General features: G+C 53.6%; 1 protein-coding gene across 24 annotated transcripts in view; it reads right to left on the bottom strand.

Annotated features, from left to right (window-relative positions):
- SCRIB (scribble planar cell polarity protein) overlaps positions 1-16,269 on the bottom strand; it is a 143,763-nt gene that overhangs the window by 105,148 nt on the left and 22,346 nt on the right. For all 24 annotated transcript variants that reach the window (XM_077190247.1, XM_077190208.1, XM_077190296.1 and 21 more), the window contains exons 2-10: positions 12,543-12,660; positions 12,286-12,364; positions 10,853-10,942; positions 10,175-10,231; positions 6,133-6,196; positions 4,560-4,634; positions 4,132-4,276; positions 2,845-2,963; positions 861-1,060 (exon numbers count right to left, since the gene is read on the bottom strand). In XM_077190247.1, the coding sequence (XP_077046362.1) occupies positions 861-1,060; positions 2,845-2,963; positions 4,132-4,276; positions 4,560-4,634; positions 6,133-6,196; positions 10,175-10,231; positions 10,853-10,942; positions 12,286-12,364; positions 12,543-12,660 (947 nt within the window). The remainder of the gene's footprint in view (positions 1-860; positions 1,061-2,844; positions 2,964-4,131; positions 4,277-4,559; positions 4,635-6,132; positions 6,197-10,174; positions 10,232-10,852; positions 10,943-12,285; positions 12,365-12,542; positions 12,661-16,269) is intronic.

Here is a 16,269-nt window from a genome sequence, read left to right as displayed (position 1 = left end):
TACAGCTAGCTGTGTCAGACTCTGTCACGAGTTTTTATTATTCATTCTTTGTTAGTTTTTTAATGTTTTTTTTCCCTTTCTTTAGTATAGTTTTAGTATATAATTTTCAATATAGTATAGTACAGTGTAATGTAATATAGTGTAATATAATATAATATAATATAATATAATATAATATAATATAATATAATATAATATAATATAATATAATATAATATAATATAATATAATATAATATAATATAATATAATATAATATATCAGCCTTCTGAGAACTTAAGAGTCAATTCTCATCTCTCACCTCATCCTGGGGACACTCACAACAACACCACAACAATTAATAACCACACCTGCCACTCCAGGAGGGCTGCAGCCACAATTCCACTTGGACTCCTACAGGATCCCTGCTCCAGCAGAACCACCCCTGACACTCCAAGGGCTGCAGCCACAATTCCACTTGGACTCCTGCAGGATCCCTGCTCCAGCAGAACCACCCCTGACACTCCAAAAAAACTGCAGCCACCATTCCAATTGGATTTCTACAGGATCCCTGATCCAACAGAACCACCCCTGACACTCCAGGAGGGCTGCAGCCACAATTCCAATGGGACAGCTACCAACACCCCAACCCACAGGGTGTCAGGTCATATTCTGACTCTGTCAGTGTTGTTTTGATTTACTGCATCGTTTATTTTACCTTTTAATTTTCTTCCCCAGTAAAGAAGTGTTATTCCTGCTCCCATATCTTTGCCTGAGAGCCCCTTAATTTCAAATTTATGACAATTCAGAGGGAGGGGGTTTCCAGTTTCCATTTCAGGGGCAGCTGCTGTATTTCCAGACCCCCAAGGGCACGCTGCTCACCTGTTGCCAGCCACGTCCAGCACGTGCAGCTCGGTGGTGTTGGCCAGCTCGGGGGGCAGCAGTGCCAGGCGGTTGTCGCGCAGGGACAGCACGCTGAGGTTGGCACAGCCTCCGATCTCTGCTGGCAGCGCTGTCAGACGGTTCCGGTCCACGTTCAGGTTGGTCAGCTTGGCCAGCTTGCCCAGGGACTTGGGCAAGGCCTGAGAGGGAGAGAAGGAGCCCAGTCAGTGGCTGCAAACAAACAAACTTTTGTGGAAGTTGTAAAGCTGGTCTGTAGGAGCGTGCTTTCTGTTGATGGAGTGACAAAACTATCCTTTGTCCCCTTAAAGGGAAAGAAGTCCAGAAGTTTCTCTCCTGGATTAAGTGAAAAGACTCCTCAGAGGACCCAGGGGACTCCACCTCAAACTTAAGGCTAGCTAATTGGACAGAAGCCAAAAAGTCCCACTAGAAAAGGACGTGAACAAAGAAACTAATTGCTTTTGTGAGGTGCTTTTACCAGGAACAGGAATGTCTAGCACCTGGCTGTTTTTCTGTTTGCTATTTTGCCTTTTATTAAACCTTTTTGTTTCCAACACTGCAACAGAAGCCATCCTGCTGATTATTGTTTCTCCAAGGGTAGCTGAGCTATCCTGCGTGTGTTATAGGCCTCCTGGAGCGCATCAGACCTGGCCTGAAGAGGATACTATAACTGTAGTATCTATAGGATACTATCTATAGGATAACTGTAACACTGCTATGTTTATTACAGCACTGGACACATGCGGGAATTGTTCTCCTAACATGACATGGGTACCTCTGGGAACTCCGGATTTTTTTATATCTCTCTCAAATACATATGCATGCAACTTCACAATAGGTTCATACATATTCATTCTACTGATTTCGTGTGATATTTGCTGCTAATTCTTCTTTATCAGAAAGAACTCCTGGGTCATGCTGCCTTGTTCTGTCTGCCCCTCTCCTCCTCCTTTATCTCTTGTCTTTTGGCTGAAGCAGTTTCTAAACTGGCAGTCAGACTAAACAGCAAGCCACAGACTTAAAGATGTACATTTCACCTAAATCAAAACACATTTCTACTCTGGAAAATTTCTACGCTGTCTCACAAGAGGAAAGGGTAAACACACACACAGGTAAAGGCACAAAGCCCTCAGCCCGGGGAACAAGCTGCCTTCCATCCCAACAGACACATTTGGGAAAACATTTTTGGGACATCTTTGGGACAGGTTTTCCCTCAGGGTCATAGACTGATCCGTGCCCTCTCTTCCTCTCAACACAGCACACTCCAAGCACCACTGGTCAAGACTTCCCTTCTGTTTATCTGCCTGTTCCCAATCCTCATGTTTTACCAGTCAAATCACAGGTGGTTTGGAGCAGGGCCATTCTCAATCACACCACCCCAAACCCTCAGCAATGCAGCCTCGGATGGTCTTTGGGATGGGCAATCCCAGCATCCCTGCTATCCCAGAGAATGATTTTGGGGAAACAAGTCAGTGAGAGAAAGCAGCTTCCAAACTTGTGTGAATTTGTTGAAACTGTAGAAGCAGCTGGAGCATGCTCAGGAATTCAGCTGGGAGGGCAGGAGAAGGGAAGGGATCCCTGCAGCTGAATGCAGAGAACAGCATGGGAGAGGCTTATCACTCTCTACAGCTCCTGAAAGGTGGCTGTGCTCAGGTGGGGCTGGTCTCTTCCACCAGGAATGACAGAACCAGAGCACACAGTCTCAAGCTGCACCAAGGGAAATACAGGTTGGATATTAGGAAAAAGTTTTTCATGGAAAGGGTGATAAAGTTCTGGAATTTTCTGCCTGGGGAGGTGGTGGAGTCACCATCCCTGGGTGCATTTAAAACAAGCCTGGATGTGGACTGGGTGCCAGGGTTTAGTTGAGGTGTTGGGGTGGGTTGGACTCAATGATCTTGAAGGTCTCTTCCACAGTGATTCTATGAATTCTGTGATTCTGTGAGGCAGGTGCCTGCTGTGCACTCACCGTCAGCATGTTCTCAGTCAGGATGAGCTCAGACAGGTTTTCACAGTCCCCAATCGACTCTGTCATGTCTGTCAGCCTGTTCTGGTCCACCTTGAGGATGGAGAGCTGCTTCAGCTGACCTGGCCAGGGCGACAAGTTAGGTGTGAGCTGTGCCAGAGAGAAGGATGCTGCTCTACACTCACCTGTGATCCTATCCAGGGTCACACAACCCAACCACGCAGGCTCTGCTTTTCCTCCCAGCAGGCCTGCTCACATGAAGCACCTGCACTGTCCTGCAGAGCTCACCTGTCCCACCCACTGCTCCTGCCCTCTATGGCTGTGCCTGAATCCCTGATTCCCTGGCACAGACAAGGCACCTGCACTGTCCTGCAGAGCTCTGCTCACCTGTCTCACCCACTGCTCCTGCCCTGTGTATGGCTGTGTCTATGAATCCCTGATTCCCTGGCACAGATGAAGCACCTGCACTGTCCTGCAGAGCTCTGCTCACCTGTCCCACCCACTGCTCCTGCCCTCTATGGCTGTGCCTGAATCCCTGATTCCCTGGCACAGACAAGGCACCTGCACTGTCCTGCAGAGCTCACCTGCACCTGCCCTCTATGGCTGTGTCCATGAATCCCTGATTCCCTGGCACAGATGAAGCACCTGCACTGTCCTGCAGAGCTCACCTGTCCCACCCACTGCTCCTGCCCTCTATGGCTGTGTCCATGAATCCCTGATTCCCTGGCACAGACAAAGCACCTGCACTGTCCTGCAGAGCTCCAGAGCTCTGCTCACCTGTCCCACCCACTGCTCCTGCCCTGTGTGTGGCTGTGTCCATGAATCCCTGATTCCCTGGCACAGATGAAGCACCTGCACTGTCCTGCAGAGCTCTGCTCACCTGTCCCACCCACTGCTCCTGCCCTGTGTGTGGCTGTGTCCATGAATCCCTGATTCCCTGGCACAGACGAGGCAGCTGCACTGTCCTGCAGAGCTCACCTGTCCCACCCACTGCTCCTGCCCTCTGTGGCTGTGTCCATGAATCCCTGATTCCCTGGCACAGACGAGGCAGCTGCACTGTCCTGCAGAGCTCACCTGTCCCACCCACTGCTCCTGCGCTGTGTATGGCTGTGCCTGAATCCCTGATTCCCTGGCACAGACAAAGCACCTGCACTGTCCTGCAGAGCTCACCTGTCCCACCCACTGCTCCTGCCCTCTATGGCTGTGCCTGAATCCCTGATTCCCTGGCACAGCCCAGTTTCTGTTTCTGGCCAAGGAAGCCCTGCAGCACCCCCAGCTGGCAGCACTCACCGATCCCGTCGGGAATGCATTCCAGCAGGTTCTGTGACAGCAGCAGGTCCGTCAGTGCCACCAGCCCGCTGACCTCGTTGGGCAGCTGCTCCAGCTTGTTCTCAGACACGTCCAGGCACACCAGGCGGCGCAGGTTGCCCAGCTCCTGCAGAGAGAGGAGAGCCCGTGGCTCAGGACAGGGCAGGGCTGGGCGTGTGCACATGGCTTAGGGAGCAGCAAGGCAGGGAAATTTAGGGAAGGGAAGTTTAGGGAAGTTGGAAGGGAAGGGAAGGGAAGGGAAGGGAAGGGAAGGGAAGGGAAGGGAAGGGAAGGGAAGGGAAGGGAAGGGAAGGGGAGGGGAGGGGAGGGGAGGGGAGGGGAGGGGAGGGGAGGGGAGGGGAGGGGAGGGGAGGGGAGGGAAGGGAAGGATGTGCTGAGCAGACACTCACTGGTGGCAGTGCTGAGAGCTGGTTCCGGTCCAGCCACAGCTCGCGCAGGTTCGGGAGCGCGCCCAGAGTGTCCGGCTGCAGAGACAGGACAGTGAGGGCATCAGCCAGGGCATCAGCCAGGGCATCAGCCAGGGCATCAATCAGCCCCTTGCAGGGACAGGGAGAGGCTGCCCGAGGATGTGCAAACACACCACTCTGCACAGCCAGGCACTGCTCTGCCTCTCAGCCCTGGCAGCACACTGGGAATAGCTGGGATGGCTCCAGTGGCAAACACTGACAGCATCAGCAGGACTGTGTCACCAGCAATGAGAACTGAGCCTGCAGCACAGCTCTGATGGAGAGCAGCTCAGGGAGCTGGGGCACAAGGGGGCTCAGGGGAGATGCTGCTTCCTGCAGCTGCCTGGCAGGAGGATGGAGCCAGGTGGGGTCAGGCTCTGCTCCCAGGGAACAAAGGACAGGATAAAAGGTCTCAAGTGGTGTCAGGGGAGGTTTAGGTTGGATATTGGGAAAATTCCTCCCAGAAAGAGCTGTCCAGCCCTTGCACAGGCTGCCCTGGGCAGAGGTGGAGTCCTCACCCCCGGGGTGACGTTAACAGCTGTGTGGATGTGGCACTTGGGGACATGGGTTGGTGGTGGCCTTGGCAATGCTGGGAGAGTGGCTGAATTCAGTGGTCTCAGATGTTTTTTCCAACTTAAATGATTCCATGATTCCAGGGGGTTGGAAATTCTTGCCTTACAGAAGAAATGCATCTTCCTCCTCTCAGACATGAAAATGAACATTTGGGTACCACTGGCCAGCTCAAGATGACCCAGTGGCACCATCAGCTGTGACAGACACATGTGCACATTCCACAGCCCCCCAAGCAATCAGGGATTGGAGTTTGCCCCACTGGAGCATGGCTCAAGTGTCACACACCTGTTCTCACAGGTGAGCTCAGCCTGTGCACAGCTAAGCTGCATGAGCCCCTTTGCCTCCCAGCTTTGAAGGGTTTCTGCCAAAACCCACTCCAGAACACAAAGAGGAAGATCCAGTAATAGCTTAATCCACAGCTGCAAATTGCAGAGTACCACAGGGTGGCCCCAAATGCCCAGATAACCTCAACTCTGAGACTGTGCCCTTGCTCTCCACATGCTGAGCCCTCCATGGAGAGAGCCCCTACACTGGGCTACCCTCACTGCCATGGACAACATGGAATGGCCCAGCACTGTGTGGGGCAGAAATCACATCAGAAAGCAGAAAGGCAGGAAGCTGGATGAGAAGAAAAACAGCTGGGGGCAGTGCAGGACAGAGAAGGGAAGCACCAGAGCCTTGCTGGAAAGGAAAGATCCTTGGCAGCCAGACAGGAAGAATCACCATCCCAGAGCCTGGAAAGGACAGGGCAGGCAGTGTGTGAGGCCAGCAGGACACGAGACACAAGGGCTGACACATGGAGAGAAAATTCATCTGGGAATGGTGACTGGGCCATGCTGGGCAGACCAGAACCTCCCCAAATAACCTGAGGGCCTATCTCTTTGCATTTGAGGTGGAAACCCCTGCCAACCACCCGAGCCCCTCCCCAGCAGCCCTCACCTACCAGCACTTCCAGGTCATTGCCACCGAGATCCAACTGCTCTAACTTGACAAGGAAGGAGAGGGAGCTGCAAGGCACAGGGGACAGAGAGATAAAACAAGAAATAAAGAGCGGAAGGTTAGCACCTGGGACACACATGGCACAAATCACACGATCTCAGCAACTCCTACAGCAGGTGGGGCGATCCTGGCCTTTCTCACGGTCCCTCTGAGCCCAGCACTTTGTGGAGCTGCTCCCTTCCCCACGCCAGTCTGTTCACCCAGGGAATGGGTTCAGAGGCTCCAGCAGCCCCACTGGTACCAGTTTCCCTTCTGGCCCTCCCACCACAGCACTCCCTTTGATTAAAAGCACAGCAGCTGAGCAGCCACACCTTCCCACGGCTGCTGCTCCACAGCAAGGACGGGGACCTGGGCACGGACTGACAGGCAACAGGAGGGGCTCAGCAGAGGACAGGACATGTGTGGGGGGCAAGGGGAGCACACAGCTGCAGGGACAGGGAGGAATGACAAATTCCACAGCCTTCCCCAAACAGGATGCTCATGCTTCTGAAGAGGAAGGGAAGACAACAGTGGCCTGATGTCTCGGGTGAGGGGAGCGTGTACAGACAGAAGCTCACGATGAAGGCACTGCACAGGACCTGTCCTCACCCACAGCAGCAGCCCTGAGCACCCCACACACCACACCTGGGGCTGGGCAAGCCCTGCAGTCCCACAAACCCAGGGCTGGGTTCTCACGACATGGTCCAGGTGCTCATTTGTCCCCACACCTGAGTGTGACCCATCCACTCCAGCTCCCCAGAGGGCTGCTGCCCCTCACTGTGTGCCAGCTGCCAGCCCTGCCCACTCCCCCAGCAGGGAACAGCTTCATTCTCCTCTTCAGGAACTGTTCCAATAGACAAATCCCCATATTTCTCTGGAAACAGGTCCACCTCTCAAGGCCACCCAAATCAGGGCTGTTGGGAGTGCAATAAAAGGGAGCTGTCTTGCCTGTAAAAACATCTGGGCTACTCAGGAAAATGAATTTCCTGCTGCATGCAGCAGTGGATTTTGAGATAAACTCCAGCAAAGGTTTACCAGCAGTTTCACCCAGAGGATCCTGTAGCACAGCACTCCTTCACCATGAATGTACACCAACCCTAACTCCTCTGGAGGTGATGCAGCCCTGACTGTCCCTCTGCACCTTCACAGCTTGAATTCCCAAAACAGGAGCAAGTGACCTGGGGAATCCACATCTGGGGGATCCACAGACAGCCCTGACTGTCCCTCTGCTCCTTCACAGCTTGAATTCCCAAAACAAGTGACCTGGGGAACCCACAGACAGCCCTGACTGTCCCTCTGCTCCTTCACAGCTTGAATTCCCAAAACAGGAGCAAGTGACCTGGGGGATCCACACTGATGACACCTGGCAAAAGGTCTCAGTGTAGACCCACCCTCCACCATTCCATAAGAGTCCAGGAGAGCTGCCCTTCCCAAGTCTCTGGCTGCATCCCATCTGCATGGGAGAAATGAGGGGTGATCACCAGCTGCACAAGCTGAACCATTCCAGAACTCAGGCAACATCAGAAGGCTGACCAACTACATGGAATTCTGGCAAACAAAGGTCACTGCAAGCTGGACCTTTCCACAAGCTCTACAACAACAAAACACCAAAAGGATCCTGATGCATTATGCTGCCCCAAACTCTCAGCACTGAAGCCCACCTATCCACTGGGCTCAGGAACCCTGGCAACAAAGCACCAGCCATTTCTTGCTTTAGTCATTCTCCTCTTTGGCCAGGCCCCCTGATCTCATTTAGAGCTGTTTTTAGGCACAGTGTGCAGCCAGAGTCAGTCCCAGGGCCTCAGGCAGAGAACCCCACAGCATCACTGAAATGGCTTTGGCCATGGATTGCCACCTTGTGCTCAACTGATACCTCTGATCAGATCTACCTTGGCTTCAAGATCCACGTTCTACTTCTGGAAATCACCCCAAAACAGAATTTGGGGAATTGGGGAAAGATGAAAAGAAGCTGAATTTGCATTACAGAGTGAGTATCAAGCCTGCATTAACCTTCCAGTGAAAATACCAAAACATCACAGCACACTACAAGCATCCTGCTGGATGGCACCCAGAACTACCAAAGGGCAACATGGAGCACTGGGCAAGAGAGATCTCCCCAAAAACCCAGCACTGGGCAAGAGAGATCTCCCCAAAAACCCAAGGGCTGTGGGCCACAGACTGAGTTCTCAGGACTCCAGAGACTTGGTGGCTCTGAGATGGCCAAAAGCTATTGGCACTAACTTCTCTGCTGTGGTGTTGATGGGTTTTTAGGACAATGTGAGAGATGAGAATTTGACTCCAAGTTCTCAGAAGGTTGATTTATTATTTTATGATATTATATTAAAAGAAATTATATACTAAAACTATACTAAATAAAGAGAAAGGATACAGACAGAAGAATGAATAATAAAAACTCATGACTCCTCAGAGAGTCTGACACAATTGGCTGTGATTGGTTATTAAGAAAACACAACCACATGGAACCAATGAAAGAATCACCTACCACATTCTAAAGCAGCAAAACACAGGGAGAAGCAATCAGATAATTGTTATTTACATTTTTCTCTGAGGCTTCTTAGCTTCCCAGAAGAAATCCTGGCCAAGAGGTTTTTCAGAAAATATCACAGTGACACTCTGAAGTTTGGAAGGCCAGCCTTGGATGAAGCTGCTGCACCTCTCTGCTGGCATGGGGTAAGCCAGCTGTGGTACCTGCCAGTGTGAGCACCCAGAACAGACAGCAGAGCAGCCCACAGCAGGACCCCAACTCCTCTGCTTGCCAGTTCTCAGCCCAGAATGAGTGTCCAAGGCCAGGCTGGACGAGGCTCAGAGCTCCCTGCACCTCGGAAGGTGTCCCTGCCCAAGGCAATAATGGGCTGGAACGTGATGAGCCCTGAGGTCCCTTCCAAGCCAAGCCATCCTGGGGTTGCAGGATAAGGAGCTCTAACCCAGACTGTCCTCTGTGGTGACACTCCACGTGGGACCACCTCAGCTGTCCCCTCCTGTCACCTTTCTGTGACAGAGCCACTGCTGGGCACAAGGGATGTGCTGGCTGGCATCAGACCAGGCCATCTGTGATTCTTATCTGTGCTCCCACAGGGGGAGTGCCAGCAGACAAACTGAGCTCCTGCCAGGAACTGTAAGAGAGCTCTGAGGACAGGTGACAGCAGCTGCACACATCACACCTGCACTGAGGAGTTCAGGTGGCCCCAAAACAACTGCTGCTCAAAAAGGAGTCAGCAGAATCCTGTCAGTGACACCCAAGGAAAGCTGGGGGAATCATCAGTGGGATGCATAAGCAGGCAGGAAACGAGCTGACAGAGCTGCTGGAGGGCAGGAAACTCAGCAAACTCTGATGGCCAGAGCAAAGACTGAAGTAGCAACTGGGCAGTTCTCCACGTGCATCCACCTGAGAGCATCACCTCCACCATGAACCATGTTCCCTGCCAGGAACTCATCCCTATGCCTGACTCCAGCATGAGGAACAACACTTACCTCTTCTCCCTTGCTGGCTTAGCTTTGTCTGCTGCAGGGGAGGCAGGTATCCCATCCAGAACAACCAGGAGGGATATCCAACAGAACAGATGTCAGCAGCAAAACAGACCCTTCAGCTGTGCTCCTCAAATCCTGGACTCACTGTGCACAGAGCTCCTCCTACACCCCCATCCACAGTTTTCTCTTTCTTTCCAAAAGAATCCATCGCCTGCTCCACCTCTTCAGGAAAAATGGGGTTCTCACTATTTCCAGCAGCATTTTTTGGGAACCCTGCCTATTCTGAATCAATCCTTACACAGGCTGAGTACAGGCTCTGAACATCCTTTGCTGCTCTCCAGGCCTGCACCATCCTCTCCCTCCTCACCCCAATTTAAGGAAATCCAGCAAGGTGCAGCCTATTTGTGCCCAGCCTGAGCCCTCCCAAGCCAAGTGATGGTGCCTGCACTGGTCCCTGAGGGAAATCCAGCAAGAAGGACCAGGCAGGAGACTCCTGCAGCCCCCCGACAGACACTCACGTGGGGAGAGTCTTTAGCAGGTTCTCACGCAGCTCCAAAGTCACCAGGTTTGCCAAACTGCAAGAGAAAAGGGAGCAAGAAAGCCAGGTTCACTGGACAGGGCTCAGGGATACAAGGGGCTGCTCATGTCCCTTCCCTTGGCACCACCCCTGGTGTCCTGTGCAATGCATGGATGCGCACACGTGGATGGAGATGTGAACAGCAACACGATGAAAATGGCTCTGGTGGACACGGGTGCTTGCTGCAGCCACAAGGAACAACACTGTGCTCACACTCAGGACAAGGAACACGCTGCCACAACAGGGCTGTCTGCCCAAAAAGGTCAAACCCCTCTCACGAGGAAAGGCAAACCCCATGGGAGAGGCACTGCGCCCCACGAGGCCGCTGGCCAGCAGCATAAATCTGAATCAAACATCATCAGGCAGCCCACACCTGCTTGGAAAGGGGCAAATGGGCACTCAGAACACAGGGGAAAACTGGATTTGAGAAGACTGGATCAATCCTTGCTGTGCCACAAACCCCAGCAGGAGAAGCAGCTGGGATTAGTAGGAAGCTCTTTTAACAACCCAAAGCTGCACCTGGCTTGTCCCTCCAGGTCCTGCCACTGTCCTGGTGCCAGCAGCAAGGTGTCCCCAGCCCAGCCCCTCCCCAGGGGCTGCCAGAACAGGCCATACTCACTTCCCAATGTCAGTGGGGAGGCTCTGCAGGGACACATCGTTCAGGGCCAAGTGGCCCAGGCTCCGGAGCTGGGTGAAGCCCTCGGGCAGCCTGTGAGAACACGAACAGACCCCGTTAATGCTGTGTGCAAAGCACAGAATGCCCCAAAACACTTAGATCCACAAAGCCAATCTCATCCCAGTTGGCATCAACGTGTGGAAAGGAGAACAGGAACCATCACCAACCCTGGCTGCTGATCCAGGACAAGCTCTGCTTCCCAGACCACAAAACCCACTTGCACCAGACATTACCTGTCCCAGGATGGCAAACCCAGCCCTGCAGTACCTGAGCACAAATCCCAGACTAAACCACGCCATGGGAGCATTTACTCTTGAGGAAAGGAGGGCTGCCAAGCATTCCAAGTGCCCAAAACAAAGGATATCCCTGCAGATGACACTGCAGCATTCCCCAGGGCCAAGCACCATCACAACACACCCAAGGTGTGACAGAACAGGGAAAAACCCTGGAAGGAAATTCCTGGAGGAAATTCCTTTGCTTCCACAGGCAGCTCATAGAGCCCCCTCAGCACCCACCCCCAACTCATCTGAACCCTGAGCAGAAAAAGCTCTGACAAGTAACTCCTGCTGCAGAAGTGCTGGTGACTCCTGTGGTACAGGGACTGTCACCAGCAGGGAGGGAAGCCTGTCCCACTCCAGCAGGGCCTGGGACCAGGAGAGGGAGCAGAGTCAAATGTGCCTCAAACCTGGGCAGCACCTGCCCTGAGCACAAAGGGACACCTGGGGCCACAGTGGCACCTGCAGGGACCCCTGCAGCATGACACCAGTGCCTGGAAACGTGGCTCACTGTGGCAGGGGAGCCACACTGAACCCCAAATTTATGTATTAAAAGCTCCAGAGTACTGAAAGACAATTCCTGCTTGGGCACAGCTCTGGGCACTGAGGGAAGAAGGGTACAAACCATGGCTGTCCTCAGTTCTGAGTAACAGAGAGGTGGAAAAGGGGCTAAGAGGGGGCAAAAAGGGCTGAGAGTGGGGCCCAGAAGGGGGTCTGGGGTGCAGAAGATGGCATGCAGGCTTTTTCCGCTCTGCATTCTGGTTTGTGACCAGTGCAAAGGGAGTGACAAACTCATTGCAAGAGGACACAAGTCCTCACTGTTGGCACCAGCACAACAGCAGCTCATCACCCACAGCCCCGGGCCCTGAGGATGGAGCTCAACCAGCTCCTCCACCACCAAGTGTTCCAGTGCCAGGAGAGTGCCAGGAACACTTCCAGGGCCAGGAGAGCAGACACTGCAGCTTTGGAAGAGGCAGGGCAACCCCAGCCTTGGCTTGACAGGGACGCAATTACAAGATGAAGATCAGAGAAAGCCAGGCACAATGTGCAATTCCACTTCTCCTTCTCAGCTGGACTAACGGGGTGCACGTGCCTTCCTACCTGGAGAGAGGATTCCCACTGAAGTCTGCGATTTCCAGGGATTTGCAGAACTTGATGCTTTCAGGAATTTCTGGAATGTCTGGAAAAAAACAGGTGAAAGAACAAAAGAGGCCTGAGCAAATGGGACAGCAGGTAGTGGTGGCAGCCTGAGACACGTCAGAGCTGAGGAGTGCTGAGGGCAAGGAAGGGCACAGCTTCTCCCCAGCCCGGGGGCACTGTGGGGTTTGGGCGCTGCTGCTGCCCAGCTCTGGCCTCACCGTTGCGGGAGATGTCCAGCTCCACCAGCTGCATGAAGTTGGCCACCTCGGGGGGCAGCCTCTGGATCTCATTGTCGCTCAGGCCCAGCTTGCGCAGGTTCAGGAGCCTGAAGAAAGGCTGAGACAAAGGGACACAACGGGGTCAGCAGCAGCTCTGGGGAACACCCAGAGCATCCCCCCGAGACCCTGCCTGCTCCCACCCAGCACCCCATCCCACCAGGGGCAGTCACTGCCTGGATCAGAATCCCCATGAAGGGCTACGAGGGGCTCTTGTATTTGCGGGGTGCCCCGACAAAGGTGAGAAGTGACAAATCTGACATGCTTAGAAGGCTCATTTATTATTTTATGATCTATATTATATTAAAGAATACTATAATAGAGAATACAGAAAGGATACAGACAGAAGGCTAAAGATACTAACAAAAAACTCATGACTCTCCAGAGCCTCACACAACTTGGCCACAATTGCCCAATAAGTAAAAACAATTCACATGAAACCAATGAAACAACCACCTGTTGGTAAACAATGTCCAAACACATTCCAAAGCAGCAAAACACAGGAGAAGCAAATCAGATAATTATTGTTTTCCTTTTTCTCTGAGGCTTCTCAGCTTCCCAGGAGAGGAATCCTGGGCAAGGGGATTTTTCAGAAAATATGATGGTGACAAGGGATGAGGGTACATGAAAAAAGGCATGAATGAGTTCAGGTTGATCACTGATTTAGCTTTTGGGACCCCACTGCTCTCCTCCCTCCTGCAGAGAACACAGATCACACATTGCCTGTTTCCTACAATAACAGCTCCCCTCGGGCTCTGAAGCCCAGCACCACAGGGAAGTCACCTGGAGCAGCTTGCAGCAGACACTTGAGTTTGTGGGGCAGGTCCAGAAGGGCCAACAAAGGAGAAACACAAGGAAAGCAGCAGCCCAGAGAGCTGTCCCTGCTGCTGTGCAGCATGCTTGGTCAGGACATCAGGGGCAGGTCCCCACACCATCAGGGACAGGCTTGTGCCAGGTGGAAAAGGCACAGGTGAGCTGTCAGCATGGCCCCAGGTAACACTGAGCTAGACAAGGCACAAAAACTCCTTTCTAGAAACACCACAGCCATAGGAATGGTGGCTGGAAGGGCCCTCACAACATCTGACTTTTCCACACGCCCCTTGGGGCTCCCAGGAGTCCATCAGCTGCAAATGGCAAATTCCAGGATCCACCAATCACTCCTCCAAGGCACCACAGCCCCAGCGAGCTCAGTAAACACAATGTACTGTAATTATCAACTGACCACATACTGCAGCTGATTCTAACCACTGCCAGAGGTCAGCTCCTGGACAGGATGGGAACCAGGGCTGGGGTGTTTGCTGCATTTCCTGGAGTGTTTCGGAGCACTGGGAACAACAAACAACAATGTGGGGCCACTGCAGAAAACGCTCACAAGTGACCGAGGACGAACTCAGGTCTGTGCAGGGACATGCACAGGCCATGTCCAAATTACATCACCCCGTGCTTGTCCTCAGCAGAGGCAGGGAGGGGTCACAGCAGCGCAGGAGAGGCAGCCCTGGGGTCATCCTGAGGTCCCAAAGCACAGCCAGAGTCAGGGCTCCTCCTGCAGCCCACACTGACAGGCACCAAACCAGAGCAGGCTCTGAACCTCCCTCCTCAGGTGCCTCTCCAGGTGCCCACCTGCACAGGAGCTGCTGGGCAGAGCTTGCCAGGAACTCCTGGTGCCTCTCCTGGTGCCTCTCCAGGTGCCCACCTGCACAGGAGCTTCTGGGCAGAGCTCCCCAGGAACTCCTGGTGCCTCTCCAGGTGCCTCTCCTGGTGCCCACCTGCACAGGAGCTGCTGGGCAGAGCTCCCCAGGAACTCCAGGTGCCTCTCCAGGTGCCCACCTGCACAGGAGCTGCAGGGCAGAGCTCCCCAGGAACTCCTGGTGCCTCTCCTGGTGCCCACCTGCACAGGAGCCACTGGGCAGAGCTCCCCAGGAACTCCTGGTGCCCACCTGCACAGGAGCTGCTGGGCAGAGCTCCCCAGGAACTCCAGGTGCCTCTCCAGGTGCCCACCTGCACAGGAGCTGCTGGGCAGAGCTCCCCAGGAAGTCCTGGTGCCTCTCCTGGTGCCCACCTGCACAGGAGCTGCTGGGCAGAGCTCCCCAGGAACTCCTGGTGCCTTTCCAGGTGCCTCTCCTGGTGCCCACCTGCACAGGAGCTGCTGGGCAGAGCTCCCCAGGAACTCCAGGTGCCTCTCCAGGTGCCCACCTGCACAGGAGCTGCTGGGCAGAGCTCCCCAGGAACTCCTGGTGCCTCTCCTGGTGCCCACCTGCACAGGAGCCGCTGGGCAGAGCTCCCCAGGAACTCCTGGTGCCTTTCCAGGTATCCACCCGCATAGGAGCTGCTGGGCAGAGCTCCCCAGGAACTCCTGATACCTTTCCAGGTGCCTTTCCAGGTGCCCACCTGCACAGGAGCTGCTGGGCAGAGCTCCCCAGGAACTCCTGGTGCCTCTCCAGGTGCCCACCTGCACAGGAGCCACTGGGCAGAGCTCCCCAGGAACTCCAGGTGCCTCTCCAGGTGCCCACCTGCACAGGAGCTGCTGGGCAGAGCTCCCCAGGAACTCCTGGTGCCTCTCCAGGTGCCCACCTGCACAGGAGCCACTGGGCAGAGCTCCCCAGGAACACCTGCAGGTACCTTCAGGGGTGGGGCACCCCCAGGACCCCCAACACTGTGGAAAATGAGAGCACAGAGCAGACAAGGGAGGAGCAAACAGACCCTGAGAAGATGCACAGGGCACAGGCCAGCTGCTCCCCTCCTGCAGTGACAACCAGGAGCTCTGCAGGTGTACCTGGAGCAGTTTCTGCACACACCCAAGGCTCTGCAGCTCCCAGCCCCACAGGACACACTGCTGGGCACAGGTGTGTGTGTCTGAGGGGCACAAACCCCAGCACAGCCCCTGCTGCTGCCCTGCTTCCACTCTGCAAGGGGAGTGACCAGGGATGAACAGCACTGATGGGAACTTCACACCTCTCATGTCCTAAAGAATTATAATAATTGTGTAATGAGTAAATAAATTTAAAAAATAACCCCTCTCACCAGCTCATCAGTGGCCCTGTTTAACTCTGTTTATCTAATGCAGACCAGCTCAGTGAAAAGGAAGTGGGTGAAAGTCTAAATGACAACAAAGGTCCAGGGGAGCAGGAGTTTACAGACTTGATTTGCTATTGTTTCCTAGAGCCTTCTCCTAATTTTAGAATGCAAGGAAATTCCAGACAAGACATGGTGCTGGCCTGCCAGAGTCTGCACACTGGAAAATAACCACAGGGGCTGAGCACCCCAGCCCAGGCTGCAGCACTGCTGCCCTGGCACAGGTGGCCTCAGAACACATCTCCACACTTTTAAATGATATTAGATTTATTAAATGAATAAACCCAGGCTGTGTGTGGTGCAGCAGCTCCCAGCTCCTTCCTTTTTCTTAGAAAAAAGGTTTCTAAACCCCCTGGCACTGCCAGAGCTGGGCACAGCCCATGTGCAGAGCTGCAGGAGCTGCATCCCACTCGGCAGAATCACTTACACTGGACCTGAATAAAACATTTAGATGTGACAAAAAGTAAAACCAGCCAACAGCCATCAGGGGTAGCCAGAAAAACAAACGTGAGAATCACAGTGTTTTCGTGCCTGAATGCAGGATTTACATTTGCCAAAGAGAGATGGCAAGAGGATGTGACCAAGAGCTGCAAACGCT

The sequence above is a fragment of the Agelaius phoeniceus genome, chromosome 1, assembly GCF_051311805.1.
Source record: "Agelaius phoeniceus isolate bAgePho1 chromosome 1, bAgePho1.hap1, whole genome shotgun sequence".
Classification (NCBI taxonomy): domain Eukaryota; kingdom Metazoa; phylum Chordata; class Aves; order Passeriformes; family Icteridae; genus Agelaius; species Agelaius phoeniceus.
This window is presented reverse-complemented; position numbering and strand designations above follow the sequence as displayed.